This window comes from Pinus tabuliformis, chromosome 3_2 (assembly GCF_031772625.1).
Source record: "Pinus tabuliformis cultivar Carrire ecotype Pingquan chromosome 3_2, CPIR1, whole genome shotgun sequence".
NCBI lineage: Eukaryota > Viridiplantae > Streptophyta > Pinopsida > Pinales > Pinaceae > Pinus > Pinus tabuliformis.
In genome coordinates this window covers 61,886,412-61,899,279 of record NC_142302.1, presented here as the reverse complement: position 1 = coordinate 61,899,279, position 12,868 = coordinate 61,886,412, and the positions used below count along the sequence as shown (strand labels likewise).

General features: G+C 30.9%; 1 protein-coding gene across 1 annotated transcript; it reads right to left on the bottom strand.

Annotated features, from left to right (window-relative positions):
* Positions 1-1,886: 1,886 nt before the first annotated feature.
* LOC149179843 (putative UPF0481 protein At3g02645) lies at positions 1,887-3,502 on the bottom strand. Its single transcript, XM_089413666.1, has 2 exons — positions 3,156-3,502; positions 1,887-2,916 (listed from the first exon to the last, which is right to left on the bottom strand). Exons 1-2 carry the CDS (start codon positions 3,500-3,502, stop codon positions 1,887-1,889), a joined length of 1,377 nt encoding a protein of 458 aa, XP_089269792.1.
* Positions 3,503-12,868: the final 9,366 nt, after the last annotated feature.

Here is a 12,868-nt window from a genome sequence, read left to right as displayed (position 1 = left end):
ACGGGTAGCCCCAATACAGGACCACCCTCGCTTCCAGCGTTTGGCACTGCAGTGTTTACTCTTGGAAACATCAGCGTACACATTTCAGTCCTATTTATTAAGGAAAACGAGAAGGATGAAGACGGGTCGAGGAGCAGAGAATCGCCCTCCGATGACCAACCGCAAAGGGCTGAGGAAAGGGCTCATGAGAAGGCTCCCACCCAACTTCAGACGCAGGAGGCGTCGTCATCCAAGGCAGGGGAAGAACGGGAAGGCCTCCCTGAAGAATACGGATGGATCCCGATCATTGAGGAGGAGCCTGAAGAGTAGAAGAGTAGGAGTCAGTGGAACGCTCCGTCGACCATCTTTTTGTTCAGGTCTTTTGTCTCGTTCGCTATCTGTGTATGGGATAAATCACATGTTTATGTCTGGGTCTTTTAGTTCTTATGCAGGTCTTTATGTGCTTTGGTTTCAGTTAGTAGGTCTTTTAAGGGCGATAGCACAAGTCCTTGGTCGCCCGAGGGCAGTTTTTTGTGTCAAAGCCCCTGCGAGGGTAATGTTGGTTTAAGAATGAAAACTTTGATGAATTTTGAGGCGGCTTGGACTCATTTCTTTGGAAGGGCCAGCTGCCAACCCACAGTGCCACTGTCGGCCATGGGAAACCTAACCTGTTTTTCTGTCTGTAATGTTCTTATGTACATAATTAAATAGATTAGCATAGTTTTACTGAGAAAAAAAAATAATCTATTTAACAAACCATATCAACTTAAAAGCAATTAAACTAAACCATTATAAACTTAACCCTTTGTATATCACTAAATAATCATAAACCTTAATATTTTATCTGACCAAAATGCCTCTCTGAAAATGTAACTCCAAATCTAAACTACAGAAAACACATCATTAACAAACGCCTGCCCTTCAGAAACACTTAATAAGCAGAGTTCAAGCTCGGACATTTTTTTGACTCGGCCAGAAACCTACCGTCAAGTAAGTGGCGGCAGTACTATTTAGTATTGAGTGATAAGATGATATACTTCAACCAACACAAAATTAAATTGGGCGTGAAACCACGATTTTCCCACTCTACTGCAATAAAACCGCTGATAACACAGATTTTCTGCATATTAAAGAAAACGGAGTCATACACGATGGAAAGCACCTAATGTAAACTTAACCCAATAAACCCTACAAGTAGCCATACTTGGAAGGACGAAAATGAAATTAACAATACATAATACATTTATTGAAACATGTATTTTGCGGTATATATCATATGCAATGGAAGAAAGAAAATGAAATTTGAAATTCTAGGTATTTTGCAATTGGACAAATTGTTTTTTCATTCAAGCAACTGAATTTGGATTATGGGACTGAGATATGGACCTGGAAAGAAAATACACTGAAACAAGAACAAAATTATATAATTTATAAGCCTTTTTAGGTTTAGAGCCCAGATCTAAAAGTAAAAGACACTAAAACAAGAAGATACATTGGACAAATGCTTTTGGAATATCTTTGTGTATTTTGTGAAACATCCATGTTCATTTTTCATGAACATTTTATAAGAAATTCAAAGTTGGTGAAGATTTTACTTTCATTAAGAAGTTTGAAGTTGGTGAATACTTTACATATTATAAAAATATAAAAAATTAAACTAGAAGTTTGAAATTGATAAATCCTTCATTTATTATAAAAAAACACTAAAACCAATAAACACTTCACCCATCATTGAAATTGATAAACCCTTCACTTATTATAAAAAAATACTAAAACCAATAAACACTTCACCCATCATCAAAGACCACTTTGCCATCACTTCGTCCATCTAAAAGACCACTTTGCCATCACTTCGTCCATCTAAAGACAAGAAGCTGAATAAGAGATTGAGTAAGATGATATGATGATTACACCTTTTTCATACTTTCTTGTTGAAGGCGGAGTTGCTCCCAGGCGATTATAGTTTGCCACACACTTAAAAGCAAGAGGATACATCCTGTGAAAGACGACACAACTAACCATGCCTTGGGGAAATACTTTTGCTTCACATCATCATATATCAACAAGGGTGTCACGTCATGAACAGCAGAGTCGATTGGTTCGTATTCGCCTTTCTCCAGTCCTTTCCCAATTCTTTTCCACACACTCGCAACTTCCTCTGGCTGCAAGATATCGTTGACCATGCCACTATCTATGAGCACCTGAGCATCTGCGGATGTGTTGATCAAGCAGTCCATCAAGTCCACATACCTCTTTAGCGGTTTCATTCCATCTTTCCGAGCCAGTGCCTCGAATGCAACCAGGTTTTCCATCAAAACAACTGTTCGTTTGCTTATGTCAGTTTTGGGTAAGTGAAACGTGCTGCTTTTCACATCAAAACGAATTTCGTTGAGAAATTTTACGTCTGCGACGAACATCACTCCTTTTCTTTTCAGTTCTACCGCGGACGGGAGAGAGGTGCCCCTCTTCCTATTCTTCCTCCGATTGAATTTAGAGCGATCTGTGGAATGAGAAGAGCGAATAATGTTTTCATACAGAAATTCCAACAGATGTGAATCCGCTCTCAATTCACCCCCGGCTGAGTGGCTGTCCCGCATGTCCGGAAAAGGGGACACATTGTGGAAAGCGAGTCTGAAAATTGACTTCAGGTCTTGACCTGCTGCTAAAACCCACCTGTGGATCTCGTATCTTCTGATCAGGTAGTCTCGATCATCACTGTCGTCCTTACGCGCCTTGTCTATCATCTCTTCACGTACCAATGGAATTATATCTGTCTCCCACTGAAGGATCCTGTGTAGGGCAAATATGGGTATTTGATTTTCTAGCTTCATAATATCTTCATGAACTGCAAATGACTCTCCCACTGGTTTATACATGAGATCTGTAATTTTGCTGGTCAAGGGCATCAAGAGAGATCTATACTCCTGGGAGAATTCCCTGAAAAGGCTCAAGTTTCACGTCTCAGTTAACTGAGTACTGCTCTGCAAATGACAATTATAAATAAACTAGCAAGTGCAATCCCCTGTGACATTAAATAGACCAGGCATAAAATACACTAAAAATGTATTTAGAACTGAATTTGATTTGATCTCAGATTTTTTAAATATGGTTGAAAAGTCAGCGAATTATATATATGATAAATTTCCAGCAAAATTTCGATAAAGAGAAGATCTTACCTCAAGAATTGCAACAGGAAAAAGCCGTCTGTAGCCATTATTTCACATAATTCTTCGTCTCCGTCTCTGGGAGGAGAATCAGAGAGCGCATACCAGTGCCGAATCCTACTAATAAATTGAAAATCGAACATCATGCCGTCAATGAGCGCCTTGAAATGTTGGTTGGTACAGCCAAGTCTGGCCGAAGGGAGGTCGCTTTTAATGGTCTCATACTCGGGCTTAGAACGGTAATGAAAAGGGCCGAGAGAAACCTGTTGCGGCACATAAACTGTGGATTTTTCAGCACGCAGAGGATCTGGTATGCGGGGTAAAGAGGTCACAGAAATATCCATCCTGTGGTCGTCCATGATGCTGCAGTGCCGTCGTCGCAAATATAAAGATCCAATGCGAAGAATTAATGGAGTAAATAGCAAATTTATAAGATTTCAATAAAACCATTTTATATGTCGAACAGCAGAGCTCAGGTCAAAAACTAGATCGGGTTCTTTCGTTCTATCAATTCTAAATGAAGGTGCATATGCACCGACCAGTGCAGCAATTTCTTCTTGATTTTGTCCATCCCCCAACTACCTGATCCGTAACTCCTTTTCTTTAATTAAGAGTTTGCGTTCGACCGACCAAGCTTGGAATTTGGAATATAACGTTTCACAGTGCGTTTTTCTTGGCATTTCAAAATGTATTCAAGGGTAAATAAAAAATGTAACAGTGAAGTAGGAATGAAAAGAATAAAATCGTCCATTCGAAGTTTATACGTTTCTATTCGGTATTTTTTCTGTTTTTTTCTTATTAAATTATAATGATGATTAATGCTAACTAAAAACTTTATAGGGTTCATTAGATTTTAGGAAACTAAGTAAGAAAATTTCACATTTCATTTTTAGACTATAAAAAGTGAGTTCCCATATCTCAATTAAAAGGTCAAGAAAACAAATCATCACATAAATAAATACAATGTATATAAATTTTATAAAATTGTAATATAATATTATAAATAAAAATTTTAATCGTTAATATCTAATATAGTAATTGTATTAATTTTTATTATTAAAGCTTATATTTAATTAAATTTTTGGATATTATTTTATTACTATTTTTTTTTTTTTTTTTTCTAGGTTAAGACTAAACTAAGTACCCACAGGGAATTGAACCAGTGACCTATCGCAAGGAGTGCCTTAACAGCGCACCCATTCACCGTCAATCCAAAGCCCCGTCACCGTCAATCCAAAGCCCCGTGAGCATTACTATGTTTTTTTTTAATGGTAGTATAATTATATATTTAATTTAAATATTAAAATTCAATAAAAAAAATTATATTAAAATATTATAATTATATATATTATATTTTTTCTGTTACCTAATATAAGTTTTGAGATGATTGACACATCTAATTGTGATTTGAGTAGCTACCATTCAAGAGCATCTAAGCCATTAAAATCACTTGGGATTGAGCTCAACGTAAACTATACCAGACCATACCAGCCGTTAGCATAACGAAAGTTATGAACCATACCAGCGGTTAGCCTAACCAAAGTTTTGCCCACAGAGTTAAGAATTTATTCATAATATTTATTAAGAATATTTTTTTTGTAAGTTCTACATTAGTGAACTCACATCATAGTCATCTTCAAGAATTGAATGAATGGCTTAACATTTACCCCATGAATTTATTAAGAATAATTATTAAATAAAATTCAGTAGTTATATAAAAATGATTATTCAAATATTGCATATAATAATATATAAATATGATAAAATTATTATATAAATAATGTTTATAATAAATTAAATTATAATTAAAACAAGAATATGAATAATAATTATTTTAAATATTATAGTCATGGACATAATTATTATTCTTCTTTTTCTATATTTTTTTTTGCTATGAGTTATTACCATATTGACAAATAATTAGAATTTTGAGCGATTTTTATTCTAAGATGGGTATGAATTTTAATATTGACAAAATTAAAGCCATGAAATTAAATCTAAAAACAACAGATATAATCATTTTATGACAACAACTTAGAGGAAGTGTTTTCTTACAAATATTTTGGAGTTATATTCATTACAACATGAACTCAAATTATAGCATTGAGAAAATGATTAACGGAGCATGGAAAGCTTATTATGACCTTGAAAATAATTATCAATAACCATATCTTTGGATATGGCATTAAAAAAAAAAATCTTCTTTGAGATAGGATAGTTGTGTAGAAATATAGAGAAAGATATAATAGATCAAAAAATAATTTATAACCTATAATCTCAAAAGTAAAAGAAATACACATTATCCTATCCTCTTTATTTAAGCAAGCTTTCCTTCATTGAAAACATGACTATGACCATTTGTGTAATGTATAAGAAGAGATTAAACAACATGGGAAACAAAAGGCTTCCTAAAAATGCTTCAAAACCTAATCAAAACCATCTTCAATTCAATCGTGGATGGCAAAAGGATGTTTAATTTTGCTACATCATTGGGAATAAAGGAAAATATTATCTTGCAAAAACAAAATAATACTAAAAATATTATTAACTCATTTTTTAAGGAAAATTTGTGGTGTGATAGGTTAGAGAGAAAAAAATCAAGATATTAAGGAGGTGATCAATCGAAATCTCAAAAATCAAAAGTATCTTTATGTGGTGATTAGTGTAAAGAAAAAAAAAACATTTTTAAAATAAGAACAAATTCTCATAACCTCTATAATCAAAGTGGGCATTGGTTAATTTCTAAAATCCCATGAGATAAACAAGTTTTGTGACACTAAGCTAGTGGAAAATGGAAAAACAATTTTTCTTAAATTTTCCTTCATATAATTAGATTATATCTAAATTCTAAAATATTGTTCACACTACCAACTTTTCTAATCTTTTAATTTGGCAAAACTATGGTGATTTTAGAACATTTGTCTTAATGCTTTTAGAGTATAGCAATATTTTAAAAAATAAAAATTAAGTAATGTTTTATCTTTTTAAGATCCAATAAACCATTTTTTTGTTTTATTAAATGTTAATCTTCATCATTATAATAATATCATAAATATGTACCTATTATAACATTCTAACATAAATTTATTTAATAATAATAATAATAATAATAGTAGTAGTAGTTTCATTTAAATTTATTTTGAGTGATCGGGAGACATGATTATTATCTTTTTAATTTAAATTTAATTCTTGTAAATTTTATAATGAACTTAAGTTTTATTATTACTATGAAAGTTGTAGCCAAAGGAGAGAAGTTCTATTATTTCTAAAGTCACGTTTATTCATAAAATTTTAATGGTTGTGTAAGACTAAAAGTATACTTTAAAATCATAGTAATTTAGTTTTAACCTTAATTTATTTATTTCTAAAGTTAGTTTTATTCATAAAAATTTGATGGTTGTATAAGGCTGAAAGTATGATTTAAAATCATAATAAATAAACTAATAAGATAAATTAGTCAATATTCAAAATCATATATATTTTTAGTATTATTTAATTAATCAAAATAATTAGTGGCTCTAGTCTCATACCAGAAGCTGAGATTATACAATGGATCTTTCTTGTGTGTCTTATAACTTACCCCAAGAAAATTCTACTCATAATTTGAATTTATTTATTTCTAAAATCATGTTTATTCTTAAAATTTTAATGGTTTCTTAAGACTGAAAGCATGCTTTAAAATCATAGTAAATGTGTTTTAATTTGAATTTGTTTATTTCTAAGTCACATTTATAATAAATAATCCAATAAAATAAAAATAATTATTCAATAATAAAAATTAACTCATAATTATAATTTATTTATTATTATTATTTAATTAATTAAAATAATTAATCTTTTATGTAGAATTCTATTTTTCTCTGTACCATCCAAAAATTATTTTTATACTCACAACAAAAAAACAAAAAAAACATATACTACATGATGTTTAAATGATAAGTAAAAATAAAAATCAAACCTAGTATAAAAAACAATTTAAAAGAAAAAAAATATCATTAAAAAAATTCTTAATAAATAAGAATGTCACCGGATTATTATTTAAAATGATAGTCACCCTATTATTATTTAAAATGATATATTATAGAAAACTATATTTCATATTTAGGGAATATACTTTCATTTTATCTTACGTTATAATCTATTAATTTAATATATTTTTATTAATAAAATTTTAATTATATATTAAAATTGTTTCAAAATCATTTTTAATTGTACATTGTTTTGTTTTATATATATATATATATATATTGACTGGCTTTAGTTTAATTAAATTTTATTTTCATGAAACTTTAAATATATTTTAAATATTTATTAAAACTTAAATATAATAAATTAATATTTAATAATAAGTTTAATTTATTATATTTATATATAATTTAAATTTATGGTAAGTAATTATAAAAATGATTATTATTCTTCGAAATAGGCAACCTCGCTTTAGAGTAATAAATACCATAAGATAATTTATTATCATAAAACAAATTAATTATATATATATATATATATATATGTTAATTTAAAAGTAAATTTTAATTATTTATTAAAACTTCCTTGTAATAAACTAATATTTAATAATAATTTTAATTTATTATATTTATTTATGATATAAATTTATTGCAAGTAATTATAAAAATGATTATTATTTTTCATATTAAAGACGAAATAGACGACCTCACTTTAGAGTAATAAATACCCTAAGATAATAAGCCCAGATTAATTCACATACCATAATAGATATTTAGACTCACAAAAAAACTTGGAATGTTTTGAATGAACTTGCATACCTATTCACAGTGTTTCTGTGAAATTTGACTAATCCCATGCTAAAATAGTAATTTATACCTAAATTCATAGTCATGAACTGTAAGGCATATTAACATGCTTACATATTAATAGGAGTAGTACTGACCCATGGATACCCATCGTTCAAAGTCATCAGATTTGACAAATGTCATAACAAAATATCAATTTATAAAAACGAAAGGTAATTTTATATCAATTAATTCACATGTCACAATCTGATTAGGATCAAATTTGACTGACGGAGCCATGTGCCATTTCATAACCAAAAAAATATTATTTTATATAAATCATAAACATAAACATAAGTAACTCAAGTTTCCTAATATTTTAGACTCAACCATTCAAATGTGACAAATCCAAAATAGAGAAGACCCGTGATCTTGTGTGTTTGGCTATGGAATCACCAAAGCACAATCAACGTTAAGGATGGTTTGTTGCTACATCCTATTCTCTTTGACATATTAGCAAGGTTGGTTGCCACATCAATTCTAACTAAATTTAATCGATTTTAACATTGAGGATAGTTCGTCATTTCTTATCTATTGGTTTATTTTGCAATGTTTATGTAGATTGTAAATTTTGGACATTTAATGTTGGGGTATGAAATAAAATGGTTAGCTGAATAGTTTGTTTCTCTAATTGCGTGGGTTCAAGTCTCTAAAGACATGTTGAAATTGGCCCGTTAATGGGGAGTGGCAGGAGCGGGGGGTTATTCTCAAACCCGATGGAAAATTTGAAATTGAGTATAGTTGATGGTTAGGCAATTGCACAAATAATGTGATAGATGCATATGGATTACTACAAGGCATCCTTCTAACCAAAGAAGCAAACATCAAATATTTGGTGGTGTTAGGAGATTCACATCTAGTTATCCATCACAATGTTCATGGATCTTTGCCTAAGGATTGTAAGTTGTGAAGCATTAATGATCGAATCAGTAATATGAAACTAGCCTTCTCTATTATTAGCTTCTTTCATCTCTTGAGAATGAACAATTCTACTGCAAATGATCTTGCTAGTAAATGTGTAAACTTAGATGCGTGAGTCCTAATGAGAAATGGCATTCCTTCCCTCACAATTATTCCTTAACAATGCATTTGATATGCAATGTAAATTTTGTTTGTATCTACACGAATTTGGAGTATCTACACCTCTAAAGATCCTATGTCATTTATGATAATAAAACGACTAATAGATATTAAGAATAAAAATTGTCATTGTACTCCTTATTGTACAAGTCATAATCTAGGCACAAATATTGATTTAATACATTATTCTCGTCACAGTTTAAAAATATATATATGGAGACCACATAGTCAAATTTATATATGTGCAATTGTATTGGCAATGAATTTATGTAGCTTCTCTTTAAAAACAACATAAAAAGTATGATAGTGATAGGGATTAAAATAAGGTGTTTTAATTTATGTAATGTGAACCACTAAGGTTGTCATGCCAAAGCTAAACCCAAAGCTACTAAATCAACATATATATAGCCATAAAATATCATTTTTGTTTAGAAAAAATGAATTTCAAGAAATGAACAATAACTTAGGAGTACATTTTTTTACAACAAACAAGCCTTGAATCCTTTTTAAAGCATACAATTTAAATGTTTTTCATATTATTTTGAATATAGAGTAATCATAAAATGGGTTGGTCTCCTACTTAGGTGACATAAGGTCAATTCCAACTGCTACCACTATAACCTCTATGTTCCTGCATAAGAGCCTTCCTTGGGCAAAGGTGAATAAGGGGGATTTGAACCTAAAACCTCATTGCACATAGCACTTCATTATCATGATCATCACTAATTGAGTTCCCCCCCAAGGGCCTTAATGCTCTTCATATTTTAAAAATGGAATGTTTATCATTGTAATGATGTTTCCTTAAATCATAAACAATTGGTTTCCTTGCCTAACTATGATTAAAACCCATAAAATAATCCCTCTTACACAAAACCTACTAATGGTGCACATAATCCACTGAGAGATCTTACACATGTCTCTACGATGGTTTAAGGCCTCATACATAGTCCTTGAGCCCAAGAAGCTTTATATAGGGCCAAATACATTTATTTCAATCAATGACCATCATTAAGGACTTTAGATTCATTTGTGGCATGCAAGGACTCCTAATGACTCATATATGACACCTAGAGGTTAATGATCCTATAGCGATGTTGTAGGTAGAATTTCTTGACCTTGTTCATTGCAATTAAACTTGTCAATTTGCATGTATGGGCAATGATGCTTATTTTCTTTCCTAAACCATGGTAAAGGCCCCATGGAAAATTCATGGATTATAAAACTTGTGAATGGTGCACATATTCTCACTTAGGGACCAAACCACCTATATAAGGGTTTTTGGTGGTAGCTTCAAGATTCATTCATAGTTATTAAGCCTAGTAAGCTTCATGTAAGATCTAAGACACTTGTTTTCCTTCTCTAACCACGGTGAATATCTTAAGCACCATCCACGGTGTATAAAAATTCCTAATGGAATTCATATCCCACCCATAACAGAGACCCCCAAGGGAGGATATATGTAGTGTTTTGAAGCCTTTCATGGAAATTAAGCTTAATAAGCTTAATTTAGTTCCTAATTCCATTATTTTTCTCCATAGTAAAAGCCTTATGGCCCATTTTTGGTGTGTAAAACCTAATAATGGCATACATATTTCCATTCAAAGGCTAAATATATCCTACACAGATCTTATGTGGTGTGCTACAGAGTCCTCCACACTGTTTGAACCTCGAAATCTTTGTGCATCGAATAAGACACTTTCCCGTCTTCATTAAATCATAGTTAAGTCTTGAAGACTCATTTGTGTTGCATTAAATCTCCTAATGGAGCCCATATCCCACTTAGAGGTTAAAGATCACCTAAAGAGGGTCTTTGAGGTGGTTTGAGGCCTCATTCATGGTAGTTGAGACTTAAAATCTTAATTTAGGGAATAAGGCCCTTATTTTCCTCCCTTGACTATGGTAAAATCCCTGATACCCATTCTTCACATGTAAAACATAGAAATGACACCAATATTCATAATGTATGGCTGATCATCCTATACAAGTATTAAGTGATGGTTCAAGAACTCATTCACATTGCTTGATATTGAGAAGCTTCATATAGGACCCTAAGGAACTCATTTTCCTTTCATACCACGTGTTTTCCTTTGTAGACAATTCTATGCTAAGGAATTGTGTCAAAGCATCTAAAATGTTGTTTTAATTTGGATTTGGATGACCAATGCTTTAAACTATTAAACAAATACAAATCCTAATTATTTCTGATATAATTGAAACAGGTTGATTCTTCACCTTTAACAGAATTAGGCTTTAAAATGTTTATGAAAGGTAGAATTTTAAGATGATATATATGATTCCTTAAACATTCAAATAGAGTATTTAACTTGTCATATATAGATGATGCGTGTAAAATCCTTTTATAGCCAAACATAACATATTTAAAGATAACAGGAAGCAACAATTAAATTATGTAGAGGAATTAACTCAAACAAATAGTTTGAGTTAATTAATCTCTGTAATTGATTATAACTTCGCAGGGGATTTAATAAAGATTGATATTCAATATTATCTTACCCGGATTCCCTATTAACTCAGACATGTGTAGAAATAAACAAATATGGAAACATAATAAGAAACTAGAAAACTCATAGGAAAACACAAGTTACTTCAAAATGAGTCCAGAATCCTTCTATTAATCTCAGAAATAGTTTAGAGAATTAAAATCATGCTCAATGGCTTATCACAAGGGTTCAACCCTTCATACTTCGAATTACAAAGTATTTATAGAGTTTCTTCTCAAAATATCTAGACTTAAAATCAAAATTTATTACAAAAATCTTTTCCAACCTCGTTTGGATTTATTACAAAAATAGGACTAGAAAATAGGAAATTTGAACTTTTTTGACATCTTAAACATAATTCAAGGACTGTTACTGGTGACTGGAGCTATAAAGTTGTTGCTTTGTTTGTTGTTCCTGGAAATCTATTCTTTGTCCCTGAAAACTTGGTATTCTACTGCTAAAAATATGTTTTCTCTCATTCGATGAGTTCACACAATTTTTCCCGTCATTTTTCATGAGGAATAGAAAATTTTAATACTTTTTTGTATGATTCATCCACTTCAATGTATTTCTCAAAAGTAGGCTTAGTTATGAACAAATGCTTGATCTCATGTTGAATTAATAAAACATAACTAGGACCTTCCATGAAATCCTTTTCAGTGATGGTTACTTTGATTTTAGCAAATTTAACTTTATCTATTGCTATATCATGTAATCTCTACTCATATTCTTCGAGTCAAATTAATTTATCACCTATACCCTGCATACTTAGAAATCCTTTTACATGTAATGAATTAAAATTTTTGTGAAACTTTTTAATATGTAGCTTTAAATTATGACATGTATTCTCTAGTTGTAGCATTAAATTTATTTCAGTATGTACCCTTCTCACCTTCAAGTTAGCTTTAGTTATATCTTCAATACCATATTCTTCAAGCTCTTCTTTTGTCTTGGAATTCAGAACCTTGATTATTTTTGTAGCATCTCCTTGTTTTTGGTCGAGGTCTTCCTTTACTTCTACCACTGCTTCCTTTGATTTCTGTAACAACTCTTCCTATTAAAAATTAATCTCAATTGAAGGCCACAATTCAGTAATTGATTCATTAATATTAAGCCAAATATTTTCTTTGGCTCGAGCTAGTCTGAGCAATTGCAAATTCATTTTCATAAGTTTTCATTTGTTGAGTCAATCTATAACTTTTTTGCAACTTGGCCAAGTATGAATTATTAATATTAATCTTTTCTTCTTGGAGCTTTTGAAGTAAAGTTTTTAATTTCTCAATGTCTCGATCCTTTAGTGTTAAGTCTCCCATGGCTTTTGATAAATCTGTTG

Coding starts and splice junctions, on each gene's coding strand:
- LOC149179843 (XM_089413666.1), bottom strand. CDS start 3,502: ATGGACGACCACAGGATGGATATTTCTGTGACCTCTTTACCCCGCATA. Junction 2,917..3,155: donor TTCCTGTTGCAATTCTTGAG/GTAAGATCTTCT, acceptor GAGCCTTTTCAG/GGAATTCTCCCAGGAGTATA.